The sequence below is a fragment of the Mauremys reevesii genome, linkage group 7, assembly GCF_016161935.1.
Source record: "Mauremys reevesii isolate NIE-2019 linkage group 7, ASM1616193v1, whole genome shotgun sequence".
NCBI lineage: Eukaryota > Metazoa > Chordata > Testudines > Geoemydidae > Mauremys > Mauremys reevesii.
The window spans coordinates 21,677,971-21,702,503 of NC_052629.1; the positions used below are offsets into that span (position 1 = coordinate 21,677,971).

Sequence of the window (24,533 nt, forward strand, 5' to 3'; positions counted from 1 at the left end):
TCAGAAGTGGTGTGCCAAGTCGTCGTCATTTATTCACTCTAATTTAAGGTTTTGCATGCCAGTAATACATTTTAATTTTATTAGAAGGTCTCTTTCTCTAAGTCTATAATATATAACTAAACTATTGTTGTATGTAAAGTAAATAAGGTTTTTAAAATGTTTAAGAAGCTTCATTTAAAATTAAATTATAATGCAGAGCCCCCCCCGGACCAGTGGCCAGGACCCAGGCAGTGAGAGTGTCACTGAAAATCAGCTTGTGTGCCATCTTTGGCACGCGTGCCATAGGATGCCTACCCCTGCTCTAGATTTTCATCAGTGACATTACATCTGCCTTTGTATAACTCAAGTTTTCACAGAAATCGTCTCAAGTTAGACAAGTGTCATATGGGGGATGTTATATCTCAGACTTCCATTTAAATGATGGCTCCATTTACATATTTTTAAAAGAAATCAGAATCATTTAATTAAAGTAGATCCCACAAGTCTAATGCAAGCAAATAGCTTGAAGATTAGGGGCCGGATCCTGCTGGATATTAAGGCAGCTTTATATGGCTCAAGCAGTGTAAAGCATTCCTAAAGAAGTGTACCCAGACGCTGGAGAAGCATTCACTGCTGCAGAGCTCCCCTTCCTATGCAATCCCACTCCCCCCGGGGCAGGCAAAGGGGACGTGGCTGGGAAAAAGGGGATAGCTGAAGCACGCCTGCACTCCACATTCCTGGTTGCTGCAATAGCCCCTTGGGGCCATAGGCAGGTGGCATAAATTAGAGCAACCTGCTGGGGACTGACCCAGCAGCCAAACAATCCCAGGAGGAGTTGGGATAGGGGGCATCTTTCCACTGTTCCTCTTCAGCTGAATGGAGAGGATGTGGCTAAAGGGATAGTGCTTTTTCCATTCTACAGTACTAAAATATGAATGTTGCTTCAAAAGGAACCTGATGTGTGACAACTCACACTTATTTTTCTAGTCTATTTTTTTACTCTCTTTTTCTCTCTTTTATAGTTTTAATCCCTAGAGCATCAATAAAGTAGAACACGAAATTGGGCCATGTTGTTACACATGACATCAAAGCTCTCACTTGTATAGTTCATGGTCAGTGGTTTAAAAGCAAGCCTAGATTTCTTATATAGCTTTTGGCATGTTCTTTACAATGTAGCTTTTACACTCCCAATATGTAATTGTGAAGGTCAGGCTAGTGGCTAATTGAATTGCAACGTGGCAATAACGGCTTGTTCTGTTACAATGAAATTTCCAGGATTATAAAAAGAAAGCCTTTTCACTGAAATGTTTAACTTTCACACATAAAAGCTTTAGGTTTATTTGAATTGGGCCCTGGTGATTCTGAAGATTCCCAGTCTACATTCAAATAATATTCACCTCAGGTGCCTAGAACCTCTGGTAGACTTGTCCTCTGCCGAAAAACTCAGGGTGAGAATTTAACTACCAGAAATATTCTGAAGGGCAGATTTACAATGCTGAATGCAAGACTTAGGTGTAGAAAGTAGTAATGAAACATGGTTCGATGATTCTGAAAAATACTTTCGGCAGAGGAACAACACTTATGGTTTTGTACAGTATACACTCTCCCGGCTTAATATTTTTGCAGTCACAAAACTGCCAAGTAAAACATTATTAGAAGTTACTTTTACTTTGACAAATGTACAGTCAGAAAAGTTTTTTCTTGTTGAGAGGCCTATTGTGATTTTCATTCCTGTATTCCGGAGGTGAAGCAATATTAACCAATTTATCAATCTTGACAGTATCCTAACTGTATTCTGGAGTTATCTGCCTTGCAAAAGCTCTACGGGAATTGTGCTCAAACAACTGTTTTTCCTGTTGGAAACCAGCCAGCCATGGAAAGTAGCTATAATCCGTTTGAATTCACTCCTGGCTCATCATTTGCTCTGTTTCCTTTTACTCTTCTACCTCATTAATAAAAATTTTCCAGATTGCTGAGAGTTCAGGTTACACAATTTACTATTTAGTACTTGATGTTAATCCAATGCTGACTAAAGAAAAAAATTAAAGAGGCCACAAATATTAGAGAAAGGGATGAAAAGGCCAGACCAATGGTGGTGCAAGGGTAAGGAGAAACATGGTAGCAGTCATATTGTGTCCTGTAGTGATTACCAGCATCTGAGGAAATTGTAGATAAGAACCCAAACTAGATTACTCTGTGTTTAAATTTGTTGCACAAAACGGAACATCCTCAGCAAATGATAAGTGAATGAAGATACATGACTCATCTTGTGATTCAAAACACACTGCTGACATTCTGTTTCCTACTGATTTTTTGGTTAGATTACAAAGACCCTGTCTGGAATGGCTTACAAGTGTCTCAGAGAAGTACCAGGTCTGTATTGCCTGATGATGGAATTTCATTAGCTCATGACATGATTTCAGGACTCTGACTTTTAAAAAAATACACTTATAATGTGGTTTCATCCTCTGATGGACTATGGAAATGATTTTTAATACCAGATAGTGGGAGCAGATTGAGTACCAAGGCAAAATTGAATGTAGGGAGCTGGAGATCACTGGCTGATTACCACAGCCCCCAGAAAGGCTGATCAGGGATGGACCCAGGATGATACAGCAGAATCCCCAAACAGTGGGATTACCAAACCCAGTTAATTGCCAACAAACCAAAATAAATCCATGAAATTTATACCCAAGCATAAATACATTCATTCCCTGTTTCCAGTCCTTCGTGTGTATACCATAGTATCACTGCTAACAGCTTATTTTGTTAGCTATTAGCAGTGATGCAACTCAGGCCCATAGCTTTAAAGAACTTGAAGTGATCCTTATGTTTGACCTTAAAATGACAGAGGAGTACTTCCAGAAATGGTGCCTGAGACCAAATCTGGACAAATTGGTAGTCTCTGCTTCCCACCTTGACATTAGAATTGCACAGTACACTCTATCAAGTTTTGTGGTGAACCTTGTGTTATGACACAAAGCTAACATATCTCGGTGTCATTCTTGACCACACACTGACCTTTCATGATCACCTTAAGAAAGTAGCCTCTAGAGTGAAGTCTCATGTCAACTTATTCAAAAGTTAGTGGGAATAAGATGAGGATCAATGGCCCTGTCCTACGAACGTGGACCTTGGCCCTGGGTGTAGTCAGTTGCAGAGTACTGTGCACCAATGTGGACAAGAAATTGCCATAATCAATTTATGGAAAGGCAGCTGCATCAGACCATGTGAATCATCATGGGAACTTTAAAATCAACACCTCTACTGTGAATTTCTGTATTAGCAAACATCGAATCTCCATCTACCCATCAAGATATAGCTACAGCACAAGAATTTAAACACACTGAAGACTACCCCAAACTTTCCATCTGGCAGGTTATGGATAACGTACCTCCACAACACCTGGAATCACGAAAACCACTATGGGCCACACACAACCAGCTCATGTCTCTGCATCTGGCCAGGGAATGGCGAAGTGTCTGAACTTCATCTACCATTCCAAATTAGCACATTATTACTGACCCAACAAACCATCTTCCTGGTTTTGACCTGACATGCAGATTTTGGACCACACTGAACTACATCTGAACAAACCCTGGAGGATGCAGCTACTTGATGCACAAGTTGAAAATCAAAGGCTCCCCTTTGTGCAACTGCAGTGAGAACACCACAACCACCGAACCCATCATAAGACAGTGTCCCAAATAAGCACTCAAAAGTGAACTGGATGATATCCACAACATCACAGAGGAGGTATTGAAATAGCTAATGGACTTACAACTGCATCTGTAGAATGTTGTTCTGCAGATGCCATATGTAGATCTACGAGAGAGACTGCTAATAGCACAGGGTTCTGAAAAGTATAGGAAACTTCAAAGATAATGCCAGATAACTGATGCCATGATTGATGTTGCTAGTTAGACTCACAAGTTAAGTTCAGAAGAAATTACCATGGTCATCTAGTCTGCATAAGAAAAGCCACAGTGTTTCTCTAAGTAATTCCGGCATCAACCCCATTTCTTCTGGTTGAGCTTGAGAAAATGTCCCTAAAAGAGAGAGATGTACATTCTAGTGATAGCACCAAATGCAAGAATGAGCTACTTCAAACTCAGCCTTGAGAAAGCCCTGGGAAGGCTGGCTTTTTAAGGGAATTGGGCACATTATAAATGTGTTTTTTTAAAAGTCAGAGTGCTGAAATCATGTCATGAGCTAATGAAATTCCATCCCTCACTGTACGTAGTTATCTGGCCCCAGTTGATGTTTTTGGGTTTGAGCCTGGCCTTTGGATCAGTTGATCATCTGATAGCCTGAGGGGATAGGGAAGGAGCAGGACTTCATGTAAGAAGGATCCTGCTCCATCGATGAAGAGGAGAGTGACCTGCTGGGAATGTAAAGAAAAATCTATGGACAGAGAGGACTGGGGAAAGACATCTCAACACAAGGCAGATGAAAAAGCCTGGTTGAAGTTACCTGCAGTGAGAGACAGGAACAGAAGCCTTAAGAGGAAGAGGCTTGATGAAATGCCAGTCAGCAGGACCCGTGTTTTGGGAAAATTCCTGAGCCCAGCCAGGGGTTGAACAAATTGTGGAGTTAGAGGAAGACTTGTTTTCAGTTGACACTTGAACTAAAATGTTCTCTTAATAAACCAGACCCCAAGAAGGAGTGTTATTTGACTAGCAAATGACTTCATGCAGTTTTTGAGAAGATCAAGAAGGGGAAAAGAAGAGAGCAGCAGGAGGAGATACGATACTGGGTCAACTTAGCAGCAACCAACTTACCTCCAGAGCTCGCTCTCTCTCTCTCTCTGTGTAAGAAAGAGGGAAGGAGAGAAAGAGAGCGAGAGAGAGAAAATAAGCCTATATTTTTAACCAGCCAGTTAAAAATTAAAAGTTTTTACCTGGTGTAATCTATAATGTGTTAGATTAATGAAACTAGAAGAACTGTTGAAATCTAATTTACCTCTCACCATTTATTCTAACTTCTAGTTTGCTCTTCCATCATCTTGGACAATGAAAATAGGCTAGTTAGTTTCAATTTTGTATCTAATCAGCATGCGGTCACCTCCTATTTCTGGGATCTCTCTTAGGGTATATTTACACCGCAACTTGGACGTACGATAGCCGCACATGTAGGCATACCTGTGCTAGATCTAAGCAGTGAAGTCAAGGCGGCATGGGAGGCTGCATAGACTAGCCCTGTCTGCCCAGTACCATGGGCACATACTTGAACAGTTAGATCAAAGCTAGTATGTCCACACATGCTACAATCAACCCTTCCCATTGCAGTGCAGATGTACCTTAAGAGAAGAGTGAACCCAGTTAAGATCAATCCCATCAGGCTCCTCAGGTGAGCCAACAAAACCTTGCATTCTAAAGGAATCCAATGCTGCTGATAGATCTAAAGAGGATCAGCATGGACACCTGGGGTGAAATCTTGATCTCACTGGAGTCAATGTGAGTTTTGTTATTGACTTCAGTGGAGCCAGGATTTCACACCTGGATGTTTATCCATTGCCAAGAGGATACTACTGACCAAGATTAGTGCAGTCTCCATGCCATAGTAAGAGATCAGGGAAATCTGAGGATTCCATTGGATGCCAGAGTTGTTTTGCCACTGTATTTTTTTCCAAAAAAAAAGAGTAGTTTTTCCAAAAAGGGGAGGTATTTTTTATTCTGTGCCATCCATTTAAATAGTTGAAATGGAAAACTCTCACATTTCTGCAATTAGTAAACTACTGTAAGCGCACACTGAGCTCTACAATCCTTTGCCATTAGAAAAGAAAAGGGCCCTTGGGCCACTTTGCAGGCTGCAATTATTTGGGTAAAATTGACATCTCTCTCAAATGTTTAAAGTTTCTGTCCCATCCCTCCCAGACACGATGGACTCTTATTCTCATGACAGCTGTAGCAAAAATGCAGCCTTAAGCATAATTTAATTATAATGACTCAGACATCCAAGTCAACATCAACTCCTTAAGTAATTCAGGGCATACAGCATATGCCCAACAAAGGAGCATTCAAGTGACCTTAGGATATAACCTTTAAGGTAAATTTCCACTGACGCAGAGAATTTGGCATTCATCAACCAATTAACAATAAAAATTGTGTGCTTAAATCTCCATGCACTGCATATTTACCCCTGCAGATTGAAATGTTCCACTGATGAAATGTAAAGCCAAGACAAAGGGAAATGGAAATGTCTTTACATGTTTTGTTCAGATGGGTCACAGCACTAGGGAAAAAGTGTTCCTAACAGAGATATATTCTGTATGTACACTATATTGACAAGACAAAATGTAGTTATACTCTTACAAACCAGTGTCTCTGCTGGCAAAACAGTACAGAATTGGTTACATCAGGGTGACCAGATGTCCCTATATTATCAGGACTGTCCCGATATTAGGGGCTTTGTCTTATATATGCAACGTAACTCTTCCCCCCCCCGCCCTCGCCCCCCCCAAATAAAAGAAAAGAAAAAAAAAGGGTCCTGATTTTTCACACTTGCTATCTGGTCACCCTAAGTTACATTGATAAATTGGACAACATGATTTCTCCTTAAGCATTTCTTGTAAACTACTAGAACAAAATAAAATGTGTTTTCCTTTTAAAAGTAATGTTTGTCCATGTCAAGGCAATTATAGAAAATGGCTGCTGTAAATCTGAATATGATCTGGTTCTGGATAGATCTGGTTCTGATCAGGAATGCACCACAAAAGTAACATACTAGGGTCTCTAGAAGCACACATTTTGTCTACTAAACTGTTTAAAAAACCTATGAATGACACAGCACTGTGTTTTAATTGTTAATAGTGACAAACTACTGAGGAGGGTTGGAAAATGTACAGCCTGTTTAAACTCAGGGGTCGGCAACCTTTCAAACGTGGTGTGCCGAGTCTTCATTTATTCACTCTAATTTAAGGTTTTGCGTGCCAGTAATACATTTTAACGTTTTTAGAAGATCTCTTTCTCTAAGTCTATAATATATAACTAAACTATTGTTGTATGTAAAGTAAATAAGGTTTTTAAAATGTTTAAGAAGCTTCATTTAAAATTAAATTAAAATGCAGAGCTCCCTGGACCGGTGGCCAGGACCCAAGAAGTGTGAGTGCCACTGAAAATCAGCTCACGCGCCGCCTTCGGCACCCGTGCCATAGGTTGCCTAACCCTGTTATAACTAATGCCACTAACACTTGAACTGACTGTTCTCCCCCCCAAAAACAATTAAATGTATCTATAATATACCTGAATTATTAATAAAGGATGCCAAATGAGCACTGATAGTCTCCTAGTTGCACACAGGGATTTTCTGGAAGCTAAATGAAATGCTGACATAAGTCTGTTCTGTAATCTCATGGTTGTTTCCTACTAAAGGAAGAACTGGAATGAAATGTACTAAATTACTAGGGCATAAGGATATGTTGCTTAAGTTTTTTAAAAAGCAGTTGTATTGCTGGCAAAACGGAGCTAGTTCTGTCACAAGCAATTTATTACATCAGTAATTCAACTTTTTTTTTATTTAATTTTTTTTAAATAAAATCTGCCTCTGTGCAGAGCTCAGCTAGCACTGGGCTGGAGACATAAAGAGCTCCAGAGTTTAATTAGGATCTGTTTACATCTAAAAGATAATTTCATTTTCTTCAAATGGTTAAAGATATCATTCCAGATGGGTCCGCTGACTCTGCAATTTAACATCCTTCTGACCTTAAAGTCTATGAGTCTGTAAACAGCAGGTCTGAGAAATCCAAAGCAAAGTCTGTTCAACTGAAAGCAACCCAAGGGAGGTCAGGAAATTCAGGAGTTAACTTGTGTTTGACTTGCTCTATGGTGGCTCGGTTCTAAAAGGTCTCTGGAATAAGGAGGGGAGAACCAATTTGTGTAAAATAAAAAAATCCTTCCCCCCACCCCCAGAACACTGTCCCACTTCCATCATGACTCTTTGCTTGTTTTAGCACTAAACTTCAGACCTTTTTTTTTTAACTTTCTGTAGTGTTGGGATAAATGGTTTTTCATTTCCAGATTCAAGCTGAGATTGGTACCAAAGCCAAACTGCTGTTCTCATGGCACATCTGGCTGAGACCAGAAGCCAGCTTGCTGAAAATCTCATCAGAGAGAATGTTTTCACAGCCCAGAAATGGGATTGTGTTGGAACACCTAATGTATATAAGGGCAAGTTAAGAACAGGCTTAAACTTTTCTAGATTGTTGTTAATGGGTTTTAATTTAAATGTTTTATCGTTAATAGTGTACTTTTTGGATTTAATTTCTTTTGTTCTCTGTCAGTCATAAAATGAGAAGCAAAACAAAAAACAGATGACAAAATAACTAAGCTCCTCTAGAAGTTTCTGAGAGTTGACACTACTGAGCAGAATGGATCCTCCAGAGACCTTAACCAACTGCTTATCATGCAAATATATATTTAGATGAGTTATCAAATCTGTATTATTACCAGACTTCCTTTGATATGCATCCTTAAAACTCATTAACACTAATAGGCAATACACAAGAGGCGGGAACAGACCCTCCATAACACATTGTCGAAAAAAGAAAAAATAAGGCATCTCACACAATGATAGTGAATTTGACATTCAGATAGTTCATCTGGCAGACATGCAGCCTTTATAAGTCATATTACTATGATTATCCATGGCATTGTTTTTGAGAGAACAAGTATAATAATTAGCAATGTGACTTAGTGACTGTGGCTGGAATTTTCAAAAGGGCTTAACTTCCATTTAAGCATCTAAATAAATGGCCAGAAAAGGTCACCAAAGTAGGTGCATGTTGGGTGCTGAGCTCTTTTGAAAATATGGCCATAAGTGTCATTATGGGAGCTACTGGGTGCTGAGAACTTTTGCAAATCTGGCCCCAACGGCAGATATGAGCACTTGCAAATCTGGCTTTTAATAAAAGCATAGGATGACCTAGTTTAAAAAAAGAGAACAAAAAGTATGAGAACTATCAATGCAAAAATGCAGGAAGGTTTGGAAAAAAAAAGCGAAAATAAATTATTAAAAATTCCAAGTCAGAGGCTCACAGAAAACATTGCAACAAACTGCACTAATAATCAGCTTGCTAGAATGTAGGCTAGATGTATGCACATAAACCACAACCAATTTCTCCTCAGCAGCTGAAATACAGACATGCAACCAATGATAAAAACGAAAGAATAATATAGGGCCCAATGTTCAAATGTGGACACCCAAGTTAGGGCATCCAAAGAGGCATTGCGATCACTCTGTGCTGCAGCAGCTTAACTCAACTGTTTTTGAGTCATATGGGAACTGCCCCATCACAAACAAAACAAAACCAAACCATCCCACTCTTTCAAAACGCACAAAAAGTTACATTTTCAAAATAACTTTACTTCTAAGCCAGAGCAAATTTTTCTAGATCTAATAAAACTTAGACAATTGAGTTGACGGTATAAAGAAATCACAGACAGTAGTGGTGCAAACAGAGGGAACCTGTATAGCAAAGTCTCTTTTAGGCTCTCATGAAAAAAAATTAAGGAGTTGTGGACACCTGGCAGTATCAACACAGAAACACCATTATGTTTTCACATTAAAATTTTATTTAGCCTTAATTGTAACTAATGTACCCCAGCTCTGAGTGAGGAACATCCAATGGTGCCTAGAGGAAATTAGAACATACTTTGTATTAGTAATGCTCTTTTAAAATAACACTTTAAAGAATCCAATTAAATTAATTTGGGAGGGTAACTAAACAGATTCTAACCAGGTAATATTTTTATCTCGCCCAAGTTACACCATCTGCTCCTTCCCATTAGTCACCTTCTTTCTCATCTAACTGTAAAAGGTTTTGATTTTAGTTAAAAACGTGTTGATGATGGGGGGGATGCTTTTATGATTTTTTTAAAAAAGTTTTCTCGAAACCTCAGCAGTAAATGAATGTGCAATCAACATATTTTTTCCAATCTCAGGTAGAATTTCTACTGCGTGCTAACTTGTTTCATATTCTCCATGTTCTTTTCTCCCTCCCACCCTGCAAAAGTCTATAGTTAAAGTGAGATTAAAGGCAATTAATCAAAATTAGTCATTTCCTACTGAGAAGGATAGTCCTACTAAAATCCTGTAAACAAATTATCAATGGCCAAGAGGTTAATGAAGAGTTGGTTCAATTCCACGTCATCCTTTTTTCTTCACTGAGTTTATGACCACTGCACGAGTAACCAGATTCCCTAGGCCACAACTCATTTAATACAGCAATGTGCACAACCAACACTCAACAGTATACGGTACTGTCATCAGAGATTCACAGTGTCTGAGTCTCCACTTCCTTGTTCCTCGTATAGTCATCTATATCCACACAAAGTGGCTTTACAATGTTACCAAATAAGAAAGGTAGCATTTTACACCCAATTTACATTCTCTCTGCAAAGGTGCAAATGAACAATAAAGAATCAGACTTTTGAAGAGAAATTCATGGTATTGCTGCTGCCACTTTATAATGCCAGAGGTGGCATAATTAACTCTATACCTCCTTCAACGGTGCTCCCCCACTGCCGGGGATGTGCCAGAGGTGCATCATGGTGGGAAATGAAGCTGGGGCCAGTATTTCCCAGCGGTGCAACCCTAGGTAGTGCATTGGCCTCCATATGGGCACAGGGATGAACAGTGCCTTGAATGGAAAGAGGGAAAAGGCCTGTTAAGGATATCCAGTCCAATTCCCTGCTAACGCAGAATTGTTTCCTACAGCATTTTTTTTCAAATTTCCAGAAGCTGGGGATTCATGCAATCCCATTGGGAGACAAAGCCACAGGTACATACAACTCATTGATTGCCCCCTTTCTTATTTTCATCCTTTTCTCCTTGGTATACTCTTGGGTACAACCCTAAAGCCTCCCTGGCCCTCTTTGACATTATACCACTCAGATAGGTGTGTGGTGTGCACTTATTTCCCATTAGCCATGCTACATACTTACCCCCTTCAACTCTTCTTCCTCCTCACAAGCCAGTCACTCCAGCCTCCTGATCAGCTTCACTGCTCTTCTCTGAATCCCCTCCTAACCATTTATTTATTAAGTAAAGCTCAGCTCATAACAGAGAGGAGCTGATTAAAACTTGGCTAATTGATTTTCAGGATTCAGGCCAGGATGCAGCACCAGACAGTGGCAGTAGCTCCTCTAAAAATTCTCCAGCACAACTCTTTCCTCCGACTGTGGCTACTATTGTACAGGGAAGGTACAAATTGGAACAAATTGATAAACTAAACAGTAATACGTTACCAGGACCAGATGGTATTCACCCAAGTGTTCTGAAGGAACTCAAATGTGAAATTGCAGAACTACTAACTGTAGTCTGTAATCCATTATTTAAATCGGCTTCGTTCTGTACCAAATGACTAATGTGATGCCAATTTTTAAAAAGTGCTCCAGAGGTGATCCCGGCATTTACAGGCCAGTAAGCCTGACTTCAGTACTGGGCAAACTGGTTGAAATTATAGTAAAGAACAAAATTGTAAGACACATACATGAACATAATTTGCTGGGGAACAGTCAACATGGTTTTTGTAAAGGGAAATCATGCCTCAACAATCTACTAGAATTCTTTGAGGGGGTCAACAAGCATGCGGACAAGGGGGATCCAGTGGATATAGGGTACTCAGATTTTCAGAACACCTTTGATAAGGTCTCTCACCAAAGGCTCTGAAGCAAAGTAAGCTGTCATGGGATAAGAGGGAAGGTTCTCTCATGGATTGGTAACTGGTTAAAAGATAAGAAACAAAGGGTAGGAATAAATGGTCAGTTTTCAGAATGGAGAGAGGCAAATAGTGGTGTCCCCCAGGGGTCTGTACTGGGACCAGTCCTATTCAACATATTCATAAATGATCTGGAAAAAGAGGTAAACAGTGAGGTGGCAAAATTTGCAGATGATACAAAATTACTCAAGATAGTTAAGTCCCAGGCAGACTGCAAAAAGCTACAAAAGGATCTCTCGAAACTGGGTGACTGGGCAAAAAAATAGCAGATGAAATTCAATGTTGATAAATGCAAAGTTATGCATATGGGAAAACATAATCCCAACTATATAAATAAAATGATGGGGTCTAGTTGTTACCACTCAAGAAAGAGATCTTGGAGTCATTGTGGATAGTTCTCTGAATGTGCAGCGGCAGTCAAAAAAGCAAACAGAATGTTGGGAATCATTAAGAAAGGGATAGATAATAAGACAGAAAAATATCATGTTGCCTCTATATAAATCCATGGTATGCCCACCTCTTGAATGCTACGGGCAGATGTGGTCACCCCAGCTCAAAAAAGATGTATTGGAATTGGAAAAGGTTCAGAAAAGGGCAACAAAAATTATTAGAGATATGGAATGTTTTCCATATGAGAACAGACTAGTAAGAGGGGGACTTTTCAGCTTTGAAAAGTGACAACTAAGGGGGGATATGATTGAGTTCTATAAAATCATGACTGGCATGGAGAAAGTAAATAAGGAAGTGTTATTTACTCCTTGTCATAACACAAGAACTGGGGCCACTAAATGAAAATTAATAGGCAGCAAGTTTAAAACAAACAGAAGGAAGTATTTCTTCTCATAACCAGGGCTGGCTCTAGACTCCAGCGCGCCAAGCGCGCGCTTGAGGCGGTGTGCCGCCGGGAGGGCGGCAGGCGGCTCTGGTGGACCTCCCACAGGCGTGCCTGCGGAGGGTCCGGTCGTCCGGCGGCTCTGGTGGACCTGCCGCAGATATGCCTGCAGAGGGTCCGCTGGTCCCGCGGCTTGGGTGGACCTCCTGCAGGCATGCCTGTGGATGCTCCACCGGAGCCGCGGGACCAGCGGACCCTCCGCAGGCATGTCTGCAGGAGGTCCACCGGAGCCACGGGACTGGCGACCGCCAGAGCGTCCCCCCCAGCGTGCCGCCCTGCTTGGGGCGGCGCAATTGCTAGAGCTGCCCCTGTACATAACACACAGTCAACCTGTGGAACTCTTTGCCAGAGAATGTTGTAAAGGCCAAGACTATAACATGGCTCAAAAAAGAACTAGATAAATTCATGGAGGCTATTAGCCAGGATGGACAGGGATGGTATCCCTAGCTATTTGCCAGAAGCTGGGAATGGGCGACAGGGGATGGATCACTTGACGATTACCTGTTCTGTTCATTCCCTCTGGGGCACCTGTCATTGGTCACTGTCAGAAGACAGGATACTGGGCTAGATGGACCTTTGGTCTGACCCAGTATGGCTGTTCTTATGTACTAACCAGCTGCAGGATCCGCTGGCGGGCAGAGGGTGGTGGGAGACGGGGGCTGATGGGGAGCTGCCAGCTGTGGGCAAAGCAGGTGGCCAAACGACGTTATAGCAGAGCACTGCACAACTTTAAACAAGCATGTTCTATAATCGAGCAGGGATGTAACATCGAAACGTTAAGCAAGAGGACGTTAAGTGGGGAGTTACTGTATTTAGTCTGCAGAAGAGAAGAATGAGGGGGGATTTGATAGCTGCTTTCAACTACCTGAAAGGGGGTTCCAAAGAGGATCGATCTAGACTGTTCTCAGTGGTACCAGATGATAGAACAAGGAGTAATGGTCTCAAGTTGCAGTGGGGGAGGTTTAGGCTGGATATTAGGAAAAACTTTTTCACTAGGAGGGTGGTAAAGCACTGGAATGGGTTACCTAGGGAGGTGGTGGAATCTCCTTCCTTAGAGGTTTTTAAGATCAGGCTTGACAAAGCCCTGGCTGGGATGATTTAGTTGGTGATTGGTCCTGCTTTGAGCAGGGGGTTGGACTAGATGATCTCCTGAGGTCCCTTCCAACCCTGATATTCTATGATTCTATGAAGGTTCTCAATTCCCACCTGTACCCGCTGTGGTGAATGCAGTAATGCAGTGGGGTTAGTACGGATTGCTGAAGTGGCCAGTTTGCTGTGCATGCCAGCTTTCTTTGCCAGCTGTAAAGGCTGTTTATCCCTTATTCTTGAAGCTCAAGACATTTCTAGGATAATAGGACTTATTTTGTTGTAAAGTTACTTGGATAGGAATTAAAGTACACAGTGGGCTGGGGGGCAGACTTTAAGGAGATCTTTACCTCTCCTACAGCAGGACACAAAGAGGACTGGATCATAGCCTCGAAGGCAGCCACTTTTTAGACCTCCCCTCTTGTCTGTCATTGAAATGTCACCATATGACCCCCTCCTTCTGTATCTAGGAGAAAGGTGGGTCTGCTGCGTAAGGCCAAACACAGAAACATTAAGGAATATGAACTATAAAATGCTTTTTTCTTCAAATTGATACTTTATGCCACCGGGATTGAAGCTGATAAGATAAAACATACATGAACTACAGGAATGGTCCCACAGTTAGTTCTATCCCTTTGGCTCCAGCCCATTCTTGTTATGACCAATACTTCTTAAGACTCTAAACCTGCCATTTGGGCTTTTCACCATTCTTCCTCTCTCAAAAAGAGTTTAAATTCAAAAGAACTAAAAGAGGCAAAAAAGTATAATTAAAAGACCAGCTTAGAAAGGAAATTGTGCCTTATTATTAAACACTTTTTTGTTGATACAATTTATTTATCACAAAAGCCCCATGCTTGTACTGTGACGTATGTTTTTGCTAGATGATATTTGAATCTCTGGGAAAGCAGAGGTACCATGTTGCTCTTTTGATCCATAATTCTATATGGAATATTACGCCAAATATACTTTGCTGAAGTGTTTGACTCTTTAAAGCATTTCTTGCTCATACAAAAGTGGGATGCACATCTTTCAGGTACATTTTAAGACTAAAAGCTACAGGAAGCTCATTAATGGACAGATCCAACAGAGTTTAGGTTCCTGATCCCAGGAGGCTGCTTCCACTAAGTAACACTTTCCAAGACAAGTTTTTAATGTTAAATTCTTCAAAGAAAGAAGATGGCAATAATTAATGAAATCACTTTAAAATGAAAAAACCTCAAACATTTTCCTTCATTACAGAACCACATTAGTGACTCCAAAATTAAGGCTGCAGGAGGCCTGTCATTCCAACCTATGTTTTTCCTACTCTTTATCGCTCTTGAATAAAGACTTCTTTGGAGCTGATCCTTTTTTAAAGCTTAATCTCAGCCTGAGATAGTTTTTTCTTCTTTTGTAGTTTTGTAACACCCTGCTTAAACCAACAGGAATTAGAGGGCATGGATGGGAAGGGAATACATATACTGGAAGCAGACACTGCCTTAGGAATCTATTTGGGTTTCTTTCTATCGTCTTTCTTTTGATGTTTCTACTGTTCTGAGAATGTTTTCCAGGTAGGGAACATTCACCTAGCATTTTCTGAACTGATCACACTCTTAGCCTCCCAGCCTGCAAATATCTCAGGGTTCAGCGAGTAACCTACATATAAGAATAGCCCCAGAGATTATATATTTTGGTAAATACTCAGACTGGTAATTTTAGACTAACAAAATATTGTTTGAATTCTTTTATAAGAGCGTAAAGTATATCTCCTGGAATGTTTATGACAGACAGGCAGCAGCTATTTCGTAGCTAACCCTAAAGGTAAAGACAGAGGCTAATAATTCCCATTGTAAGTCAATAACCCTCCCCGCCAAAAAAACTGATCTCCTTGGAGCAAGCTCCTGGCTAAGTGGCAAGGCATTCTGGCAAGTTGGGCCTGTAGACTATAAGGTGCAGTGCCCAGACAAATAGAAACAAAGACACATTTTTCATATTAATTTGCAAAAACCCTGGAGGGCACAGCAGAGTGTTTTCATTCCCTCAGAGGATGATGGGGAGGATTTAGGACCCAGATTCCTGAACCTGTGAGTGTTGAGAATGTAGCTCTGGGGCTGCAGCTAACTGTGGTACAGTGAGGGAAAATGGGTACCTCCCAAAGGTATTCAAGGACATATTCTCATTGCTACAAGGGTGGACCTCCCTTATAGTAAGAGGGGCCAAGCTGGCACAGAAATCCTACTGAATATCAGAAGGGACGAAGAAGGTACTGGTTCAGGAAGTTGAATTCATGCTGAGACTGGGGGTAATCAAGGAATCGTTTAACCCTTGGTAGTCCTGCTCCCAAAACTCTAGGGGGCCATCTGTTTCTGTGTGGACATCAGACAGGTAAATGTCATTTCCCGCTTTGATGCCTTCCCTATGCCACGTGTGGATGATTTACTAGAGTGTCTTAGCCAGACCCAATCTATTACTATTTTAGATCTGACCAAGAGCTATTGGCAGATTCCTCTTTCCCCCGACTCTCGGGAAAAAAACAGCTTTTGCTATCTTGATAGGCTTGTTCCACTTTGTCCACTTTCCACCATGACTTTGGGTGACACGGGGCCCAGCCATCTTCCAGAAGTTGACAGAGCAGGTATTATGATCTCACCATTTTTATGCAGTGGCATTTCTAGATGATGCTGTGGTCTACAGCCAAGAGTGGCTTATTCACCTCTAAAATCTGGCTGCAGTACTGCAGTCCTCCATGAGGTCAATCTCACAGCAAACCCTGAAAAAGTGCCAGGTGGGCAAGCAAGAAACCAAGTATTTGGGGTGGCTAGTGGGGAATGTGTGTATAAAGCCCTCATCGATAAGGTAGAGGCAACAGGCAGTACTCCCATCCCAAAGACTAAAAAAACAGTGGTGTGGTCCTTTTTAGTCATAGCTAACTACTAAAGATGATTTTTCCTGGAACTTCACTGTAGTTCCCCTCACAGACTTTGCCAAGATATCAATCCTTCGGCAAGTCACCAATGTGACTGCACCTTCCGGGAGAAAAAGGAAACCGGATCCCGTTGGATTTCTGAATGTCACATCTCTTCCTAGGGTTGAGTTTGTGTGTACTCTGGTTTCTGACAATTGTTCTCACTTTTACTCCTCTCTCTCCTAACTCCAAAATGCCTTGTTTTAGAAACATGCACTTAGTCTTCCAGGGGGACTTAGAAATCAGAATGTTATTACTATTAAAAGCCTTTGGGCCAGCTCCTCTGAGAAGCATGGAGGAAAAGAGGTTGTGATTCCTGTCTGGGGGGCCATTCTTGTGGGCATAATTTAGAACAACTGAAGTATGGCTGGAGAAACTAGCTTCTGGATGGCCTCAAGATTAGAGGAGCAGAAAGGTGGTTCAGAGACACCTATTCTCTACATGGTCCATGACCTGGCCTTTTATCACATCATAGCATGGTTATATGGTGTCTAAAGAGACCTTTCACTTCAGTCAGTGCTTATCATGCATCCCAGGAAGAACAAATGAAAGAAGCTGGATGAATAAAAAGAGAAGGTTTTAGTAGTTTAAATAATCTTGCTCTTCTCTAATTTTCAGCCTCCCCTGGTCTCCTTCTGAACAGACCCCCCAAGGAGAGCACTTCACAGGTTGGAGATCCATGGAGGGCCAGGAAGTAGATGGGGAGAAGCATAAAAGCCAGTGGAAAGCTAGTATCAGAGGAGTAGCCGTGTTAGTCTGGATCTGTAAAAAGCAACAAAGAGTCCTGTGGCACCTTGTGTGTGGGGAGCGGCGGGGCTGCCGGGGGGGGGGCTGGGTCGGGCCTGGTGCTGCGGTGTGCTGCCTGCGGGCGGTCGGGACCCGGACGACGGACCGCAGGCATGACGCCGAGAGGCGCGCGTCGCGCTCCGGAGCTCGCTGACCTCCCGCGAGGCATGACTGCGGCAGCACAAAACCTGAGACAGCACACACGGGCGCCGCACCCGGCGCCTGTGGCAGCTCCACTCCTCCAGGCCCAGTCCGACCTCGGCGCGCAGCGCGAGCTCCAACGGGCCCGGGGAAGAGGAGGACCGGACGCAGGACAGGGAGCGGCGCGCGCATGCGCGCGCGGGGCAGCGTGATTTCTAGAGCCGCCCCTGCTTGTGTGGCAACAGATGTATTGGGTCATAAGGTTTTGTGGGTGAATACCACTTCATCAGATGCATGTCTATAGTCTATAAGGTGCCACAGGACTCTTTGTTGCTTTTTACAGATCCAGACTAACACAGCTACCCCTCTGATACTTGACACCATGCAAGGCACTGCATTTAGCCATATGGAGTGGAAATCCATCAACCTCATGAAGAAACTTGCACAAATACAGACAGATATCATCTTCCTTTCCAAATGCAAACGGATGGACATAATACCAAATGGACTGAAGGTGAAAAATCCATTGCTATCTAGATACTGCACAGACCGCAATGAGAGATTATGCTATACACTATCAAAGAAACTGAGAAACTATCTGATCAGCATCCACATGCGTCTGATGAAGTGGGTATTCACCCACGAAAACTTATGTTCCAATACATCTGTTAGTCTATAAGGTGCCACAGGACTCTTTGTTGCTTTTTACAGTGGAAAACTAATGCCGCTTGAGGCTATGTTAACTGTTTCACAACCTGCTCTGTGTTGGGTGAACCATCATTGAGGGCAGGTGAGGCCCAGAACTTGTGGTTGCTAGGGGAAACCCTAGCAGTTAATGGACCTGAGCTGTCAGCGAGCCCATAGGGACAGAGGGCTGCAGAGCCAACATAGAGACACAGGGGTCCTGTATGGATCTACAGAATTCTGTGCATAGCACTGCTCCCTAAACTGACAGAACTTGGGGAAAACTTCATGAGGTTTTTTTCCCGCAGGGCCCTCTTGTGGTTTCTTCTGAAGTTGCAGGGTGACCAGGTGCACAAATACTAATTCAGGTGATCATTAAAGGTCGTGTACATCATTCAGGCACTAAGATATAAAATCTGTCTGCTCATTGCAGATATGAAGTCAGGAGTTACCAATCACATTACCACTCCTCATGGTCATGTTACCGATTTCAGTTTGTTTTATTAGTGTGTGTAATAGCTGTGATGTGCTGCTGAACAGAATTCTGCAAGGATATTTATTACCTATTGTTTTAGAAAAGCCAAGCTATTTTTCTTATGCAAAACTTTAGAAATCGCTCCCTTTCCCCCACAAACACACCAATCTCTTTTCATTGTTTGTCCCCTAGCTTGCTATGACTGGCCACTAGCCAGCACTTTTTTCTTTTCTTAACAAGGATGACAGTTTGCCTTTGAAGCAGATGCCAAAGCTGCTGTTTGGCTGATCAGCAGGGAGCTCTCCTGCATGACACTCCCTCTCCTCTCCTACCTCCTTTCCAAGAAACATGCAGTCACTGCACCAGCAGAGACGAAAGAGCCCTGAGCATGGTCACAAATCCTAAGACTCAAAAGCTTCATAACTGACAGAGTAAAATATACAAAACCCCCCATATATACAGAATATAGATGACAAAACATATGCACATCCAAGGCTATGTGTTTCAGTTTCTAATATTGTAGAACAGGCTGTAATTAGTGAACTTGGCCAGAAGTCCAAGACCTCTTGTAGAAAACATCATTGTATCTTTGATGTCCATAAAAGGTCAGGCTGTCAGCAGCAGCCTCCTAATACCATGCTTGAGTATCTCCTCAGTATTGACTCAGAAAGAAGAGTGTCACCTTCTGATTCATCACCAGAACTTCCAAGATTGCCTTATTTTTTTCCTCAGAAGACTCCCATCTAAATACTGAATAGGCCTGACTCTGCTTAGCTTATGAGATCTGATTTGTTCACAGCTCATGCTGGTATAGCTGCAAAAAATACAAGTAAAGTTCATCCCTCACCCCATGCAAAGCCTACATAGCATTCACATCCCATTTCAGTCTTCTTCAAAACGGGGTTAAGTTGGGAGTTATGTGGTGCATCATGCTTGTGCTGATCTTCTGCACAGGAATGAACTTCACCAAAAATGAAATAACAGAAAGCCTAACACTTTATTTCCTACAAACTAATTTTGGTCATGGCCTTTATTCTGGTCATTCCCCCTTATGATTATTTGTGGTGTCACGCTGGCAAGATGACAGTAGTGGAAGTTCTGATAAAAATGCCTGCACTGTATTATAACAGTTCAAAATGACAAACAATTAATTGCTTCTTATGGCATTTTTCTCTCTTCTACACTAGAGACCTCAACATGGCAAATTTTGCTCTACTAACAAGTTTTATTGTTTCTACTTGTGGAGGGGTTTTTGTGGGAAGCTTTGACTGGCCTCGTTGTGTAAACTTTTACTCAAAAGCTTCCTGAGATAACAAACTACAGCATAATTCGCTCCCCACCAACTAACGCTTACTAATGTTTGCACTTACCCAGTAGAGGGGTTCATGATACAGCCACCTTTATCAGTAGAGGCTTTGCAGGTACAGCCCCTCTCCAGGGTATCATGATTCATCCCAAAGTTGTGGCCCAGCTCATGAGCCAGGGTTACTGCTGCACCAAGAGGGCTGTCTGAATGATCCTCAAAGAAAAAAAAAAGAATCGTGAAGCCCACGTACAAAAAAGAATGACTCATAAAAGAATACATGTTTGGCTCCATCCTCGATATCCTAAATTGTTTTATAAGCCTCTCCATTATAATTGCGGCTACTCTGTTCTTGCTAAATGGATAAAATTACAAATTATCAACATCCTCTCTTCCCTAAATAAGCCATTTAGATCGGGATTATCAAAGTAGCCTGTGGCATCGAGACACCCAATTCCTTTATGGCAACTGGGCATTCAGATAGCTGAGGCAGCTTTGACTATCTTTGTAGTCTCTCTTCTATAGCTAGAAATTCTCTCGTAACCCCTGCCCATTTTATGTCCAAGTATTTGGATATCGCATAAACAGCAGAAAATTATTTGCACATATCTTGAAGGATGGAGACAACAGTGGCATAAGAGGAGGGACTGGGAGGAAGAGAGCAGAAAATCCTGCACTTCAGGAGCTCAATCCCCACAGTGCATGAAGAGGTTTGGTCTCTAACATCTACTACTAAGCTGAAGCAGAAATTATAGCGGCTGTGAGCTCAAGCAACCTTTTTACAGGACCTCATTTTTAATTTAAAAAGTAAAAAAGACAAAGTCCTTAGGTGGCCTCTAATTAATTCCTGTAAGTGTTTTACTTGGTGTAAAAGTAAAAAAATAGAAACACTGGCATTGATCCTTGTGGGAATGTTGTTTTCCCAAACAAATGTTTCTGAGAAATGCACTGTGTGGTTTGGTTAGGGGCTACTGATCTGATTAATGTTTTGGCCTGGCCATGAATAAAAGAGATCTTTCCACAAACCTCTGTAAGACATCAATAACTTTCCTTGGGAAAAAACCCATCTTTCTTATAAAAGCTCTCCCAAAAGGCATAAAACATGTAATAGAAATGCGTGATTTACGTTTTATCAGACAGTAAATGGAATTAGTATGTACTGCTGCCTGCTTTAAAAGCATAAATGAATATATTCAGCTTAAATAACTCTTCTGTTACTGTCTTAGCCAGCCGTAGTACTACAAAAAAGTGAAAGGTAAAAAAGTGTCTAAACATCAGCCTTATATAAGAGAAGCCCTTAATAAATTATTTGGTTTAGATTTTATAGATTCCTTTTTCAGCTCGCTAATATTTTTTAGTAAATCAATCAATTCTCAAGTAGAAAGCACATTTGAAAAAAGAATGTAATCATTTCAGAAGGCAAATGGCCACTGTTATTTGGCTCATGGAGTAAATTCAAGGAATTTTATCTTCAAAACAAACAAAAAAAAAAGTGCTCTCATTTCAGGTTTTCCTGAATCTTGTAATATTTAATACAAAAATGTTGTTGCTAAAATTCTGTTTGTGCTTGAGACTGTGTGTGCATCATTGTATTTTAAAATGGCTGTTTTAGGGGAAGCTGGACAGCTAATTTTTGTTGTTGTTATTATGACAAACTGCAGTGTGCACACATGTACATTTATAATGTTTTTAAAAAAATATTCTCTCATGACACTTAGTTACACATCAAGACGTCTTAATATCTAGCTTGACTGATCTCTGTGGGTGCATGCATTGAACTTCCCAAATATTTAATCAATAGCTGTAATTACACCTGACTCCACAGAAGAAGCAAAAGTAAAACAGGGCTGCGGATTGACAGGACAGTGATGTAATGTCCACACATTTTAACAAAGCAGCACAGAAGTCATGCCTTTAACTTAGGGATCTGTAGCAGCTGCATTCACTTTTAGATGTGGTCAACATTTAGAACTTTCTTCAAATCCTGAACAACTGAGAGAGACAATAAACTGAGCCTGTACCAGGGTGGCTTGCCCCATGGGCTGGAAAGCCTGTGGCTAAGCCAGCTCCGATTAGAGCATGTGACCCACTGGAGAGGGGATCAGGTGCTTCTCCTATCAAGAGCAGCTGGAAGCTGCAGTGGAGGTGGGGGAGATGTTCAGGGAGAGCAGAAATTGTTGGGTTTGGGGACTAAGACTCCAGCCAGGAAGGGCTGGGAGTAGCCTGTTAAGTCAGGAGAGACCCTGAGCAAGCAGGGGAGAGAGTGCAAAAGTTCTCCAGGCAGGGAAACCTGGGAGTAGGAAGAGAAACATTTGTCTGTTGGATGTCAATTTGGGAGTTTGAGTTTTGATTTGAATTATTTTCTCTGAATAAACCCAGACCTGCAAGGAGGGGTTCTTTGACCACAGAAAAAGTGTGGTGAGCCTGTGTAAGAGGCCCTCAAGAGGGGGAAACAGGCTCTGCAGAATGACCCCTCTCCACGAGGGGGTGCTCAGTACGGGGCAACCCTATTACAGAACCCAGCTGTTACTTTCATGCTCACAGCCATTTCTCTGCACAAACAGTGAGATTCTTCTTATTTCAACATCTCCTAAGATAATAATTTTTTAAATAATGATTTGCAAGGTCCATGGCCAAATTAGAGCAAGAAATGATCTAAAATGTAATTATTACAGCACATGCGGTTCTCATTACTTGCTTGGATCATTCTGAATGCTATCAGGTTTCTAGAGTGGGTTTTTAAAGACAAAGAATGTGATGTCTCAGCAAAAGAGGTTATTGGAAAACAGCATAAATTAAGACTATCCAAACAAACAGTAATATGTCCAGTTTGATAGTGAGACTATTTAAGCTCAGCAGCACTTGAGAAATGAACAGACTTACGAGGAATGAGGCTTTGATTTATTCCTCTACATTTTTTTAAGTTAAGTTCAGTAGTAAAAGTCATTAGCAAACAGTTTCACAATCGCCAAACAGGAAATCTTCTCCTGTTGAACACGTTATAGGCTGTTATACCAAATATGCAGTTGCTTTCAACTGAACTCTGCTGCATTCCACTGAGGAATGATGTTGTCTAATGCTGCTGCAAACTAGCACCTCAGACCTAGAACTGACTCCAGGCAGGCTCATTAAGTTGTAAACCGGGACATTTATAAAAAATACTTTCCACTGAGGTGTTTCTTAAATTAAATAAATCTCAGTGGCTCAGTTCTGTACTTCTCACTCAAGCTAACCTCCCAGGAGAGTCAAAAGTGTTTTTCCTGAATGTGTACAGCAGAATATGTCTGAGCAAGAAAGCAACATTTTACCTTTACACTTAACTTGCATTAATATTCATAGAAAATATGAGCCTCATCTAACACAAAGAGAATCAAACCACTTAGAATGTATATAGCAGGACAGGTGTGCAGAGAGGCATGATAAAAGAACCAAGATAGATTAGATATTAGATTTGAATAAGAGTGCAGACAGAAAAATCAGACCAGACAAGGATGATAACTTTCTTTGACAGGGTAACAAGTCTTGTGGATAGGAGGGAAGTGGCAGATCTTGACTTTAGTAAAGCTTTTGATACTGTCTCACATAACCTTCTCATAAACAAACTAGGGAAATGCAACCTAGATGGAGCTACTATAAGGTGGGTGCATAACTAGTTGGAAAACCATTCCCAGAGTAGTTATCAGCAGTTCACAGTCATGCTGGAAGGGCATAATGAGTGAGATCCAGCAGGGATCAGTTCTGGGTCCGGTTCTGTTCAATATCTTCATCAATGATTTTGATAATAGCATAGAGAGTAACTTATCAAGTTCATGGATGATGCCAAGCTGGGAGCGGTTGCAAGTGTTTTGGAGGATAGAATTATAATTCAAAATGATCTGGACTAACTGGAGAAATGGTCTGAAGTAAATAGGATGAAATTCAATAAGGACAAATGCAAAGCACTCCTCTTAGGAATGAAAAATCAGTTTCACACATAAAAAATGGGAAATGACTGCCTAGGAAGGAGTATTGCGGAAAGGGATCTGGGGTCACGGAAGACCACAGGCTAAATATGAGTCAACAGTGTAACACTGTTGCAAAAAAAGTGAACATCATTCTGGGATGTATTAGAAGGAGTATTGTAAGCAAGACACGAGAAATAATTATTCTGCTCTACTCCACGCTGATTAGGCCTCAGCTGGAGTATTGTGTCCAGTTCTGGGTGCCACATTTCAGGAAAGATGTGGACAAATTGGAGAAAGTCCAGAGAAGAGCAGCAAAAATGATTAAAGGTCTAGAAAACATGGCCTATGAGGGAAGATTGAAAAAACTGGGTTTGTTTAGTCTGGAAAAGAGAAGACTGAGAGGGGACATAACAGTTTTCAAGTACATAAAAGGCTGTTACAAGGAGGAGCGAGAAAAATTGTTCTTCTTAACCTCTGAGGATAAGACAAGAAGCAACGGGCTTAAATTGCCACAAGGGAGGTTTAGATTGGATGAAACTTCCTGTCAACGTGGTTAAGCACTGGAATAAATTGCCTACGG

At 41.4% G+C, this 24,533-nt stretch overlaps 1 protein-coding gene across 2 annotated transcripts in view; it reads right to left on the bottom strand.

The window, feature by feature from the left end:
• The window catches only part of ADAM12 (ADAM metallopeptidase domain 12), a 320,435-nt gene that overhangs the window by 62,965 nt on the left and 232,937 nt on the right, over window positions 1–24,533 (bottom strand). For both annotated transcript variants that reach the window (XM_039546827.1, XM_039546828.1), the window contains one exon: window positions 20,077–20,225. In XM_039546827.1, the coding sequence (XP_039402761.1) occupies window positions 20,077–20,225 (149 nt within the window). The remainder of the gene's footprint in view (window positions 1–20,076; window positions 20,226–24,533) is intronic.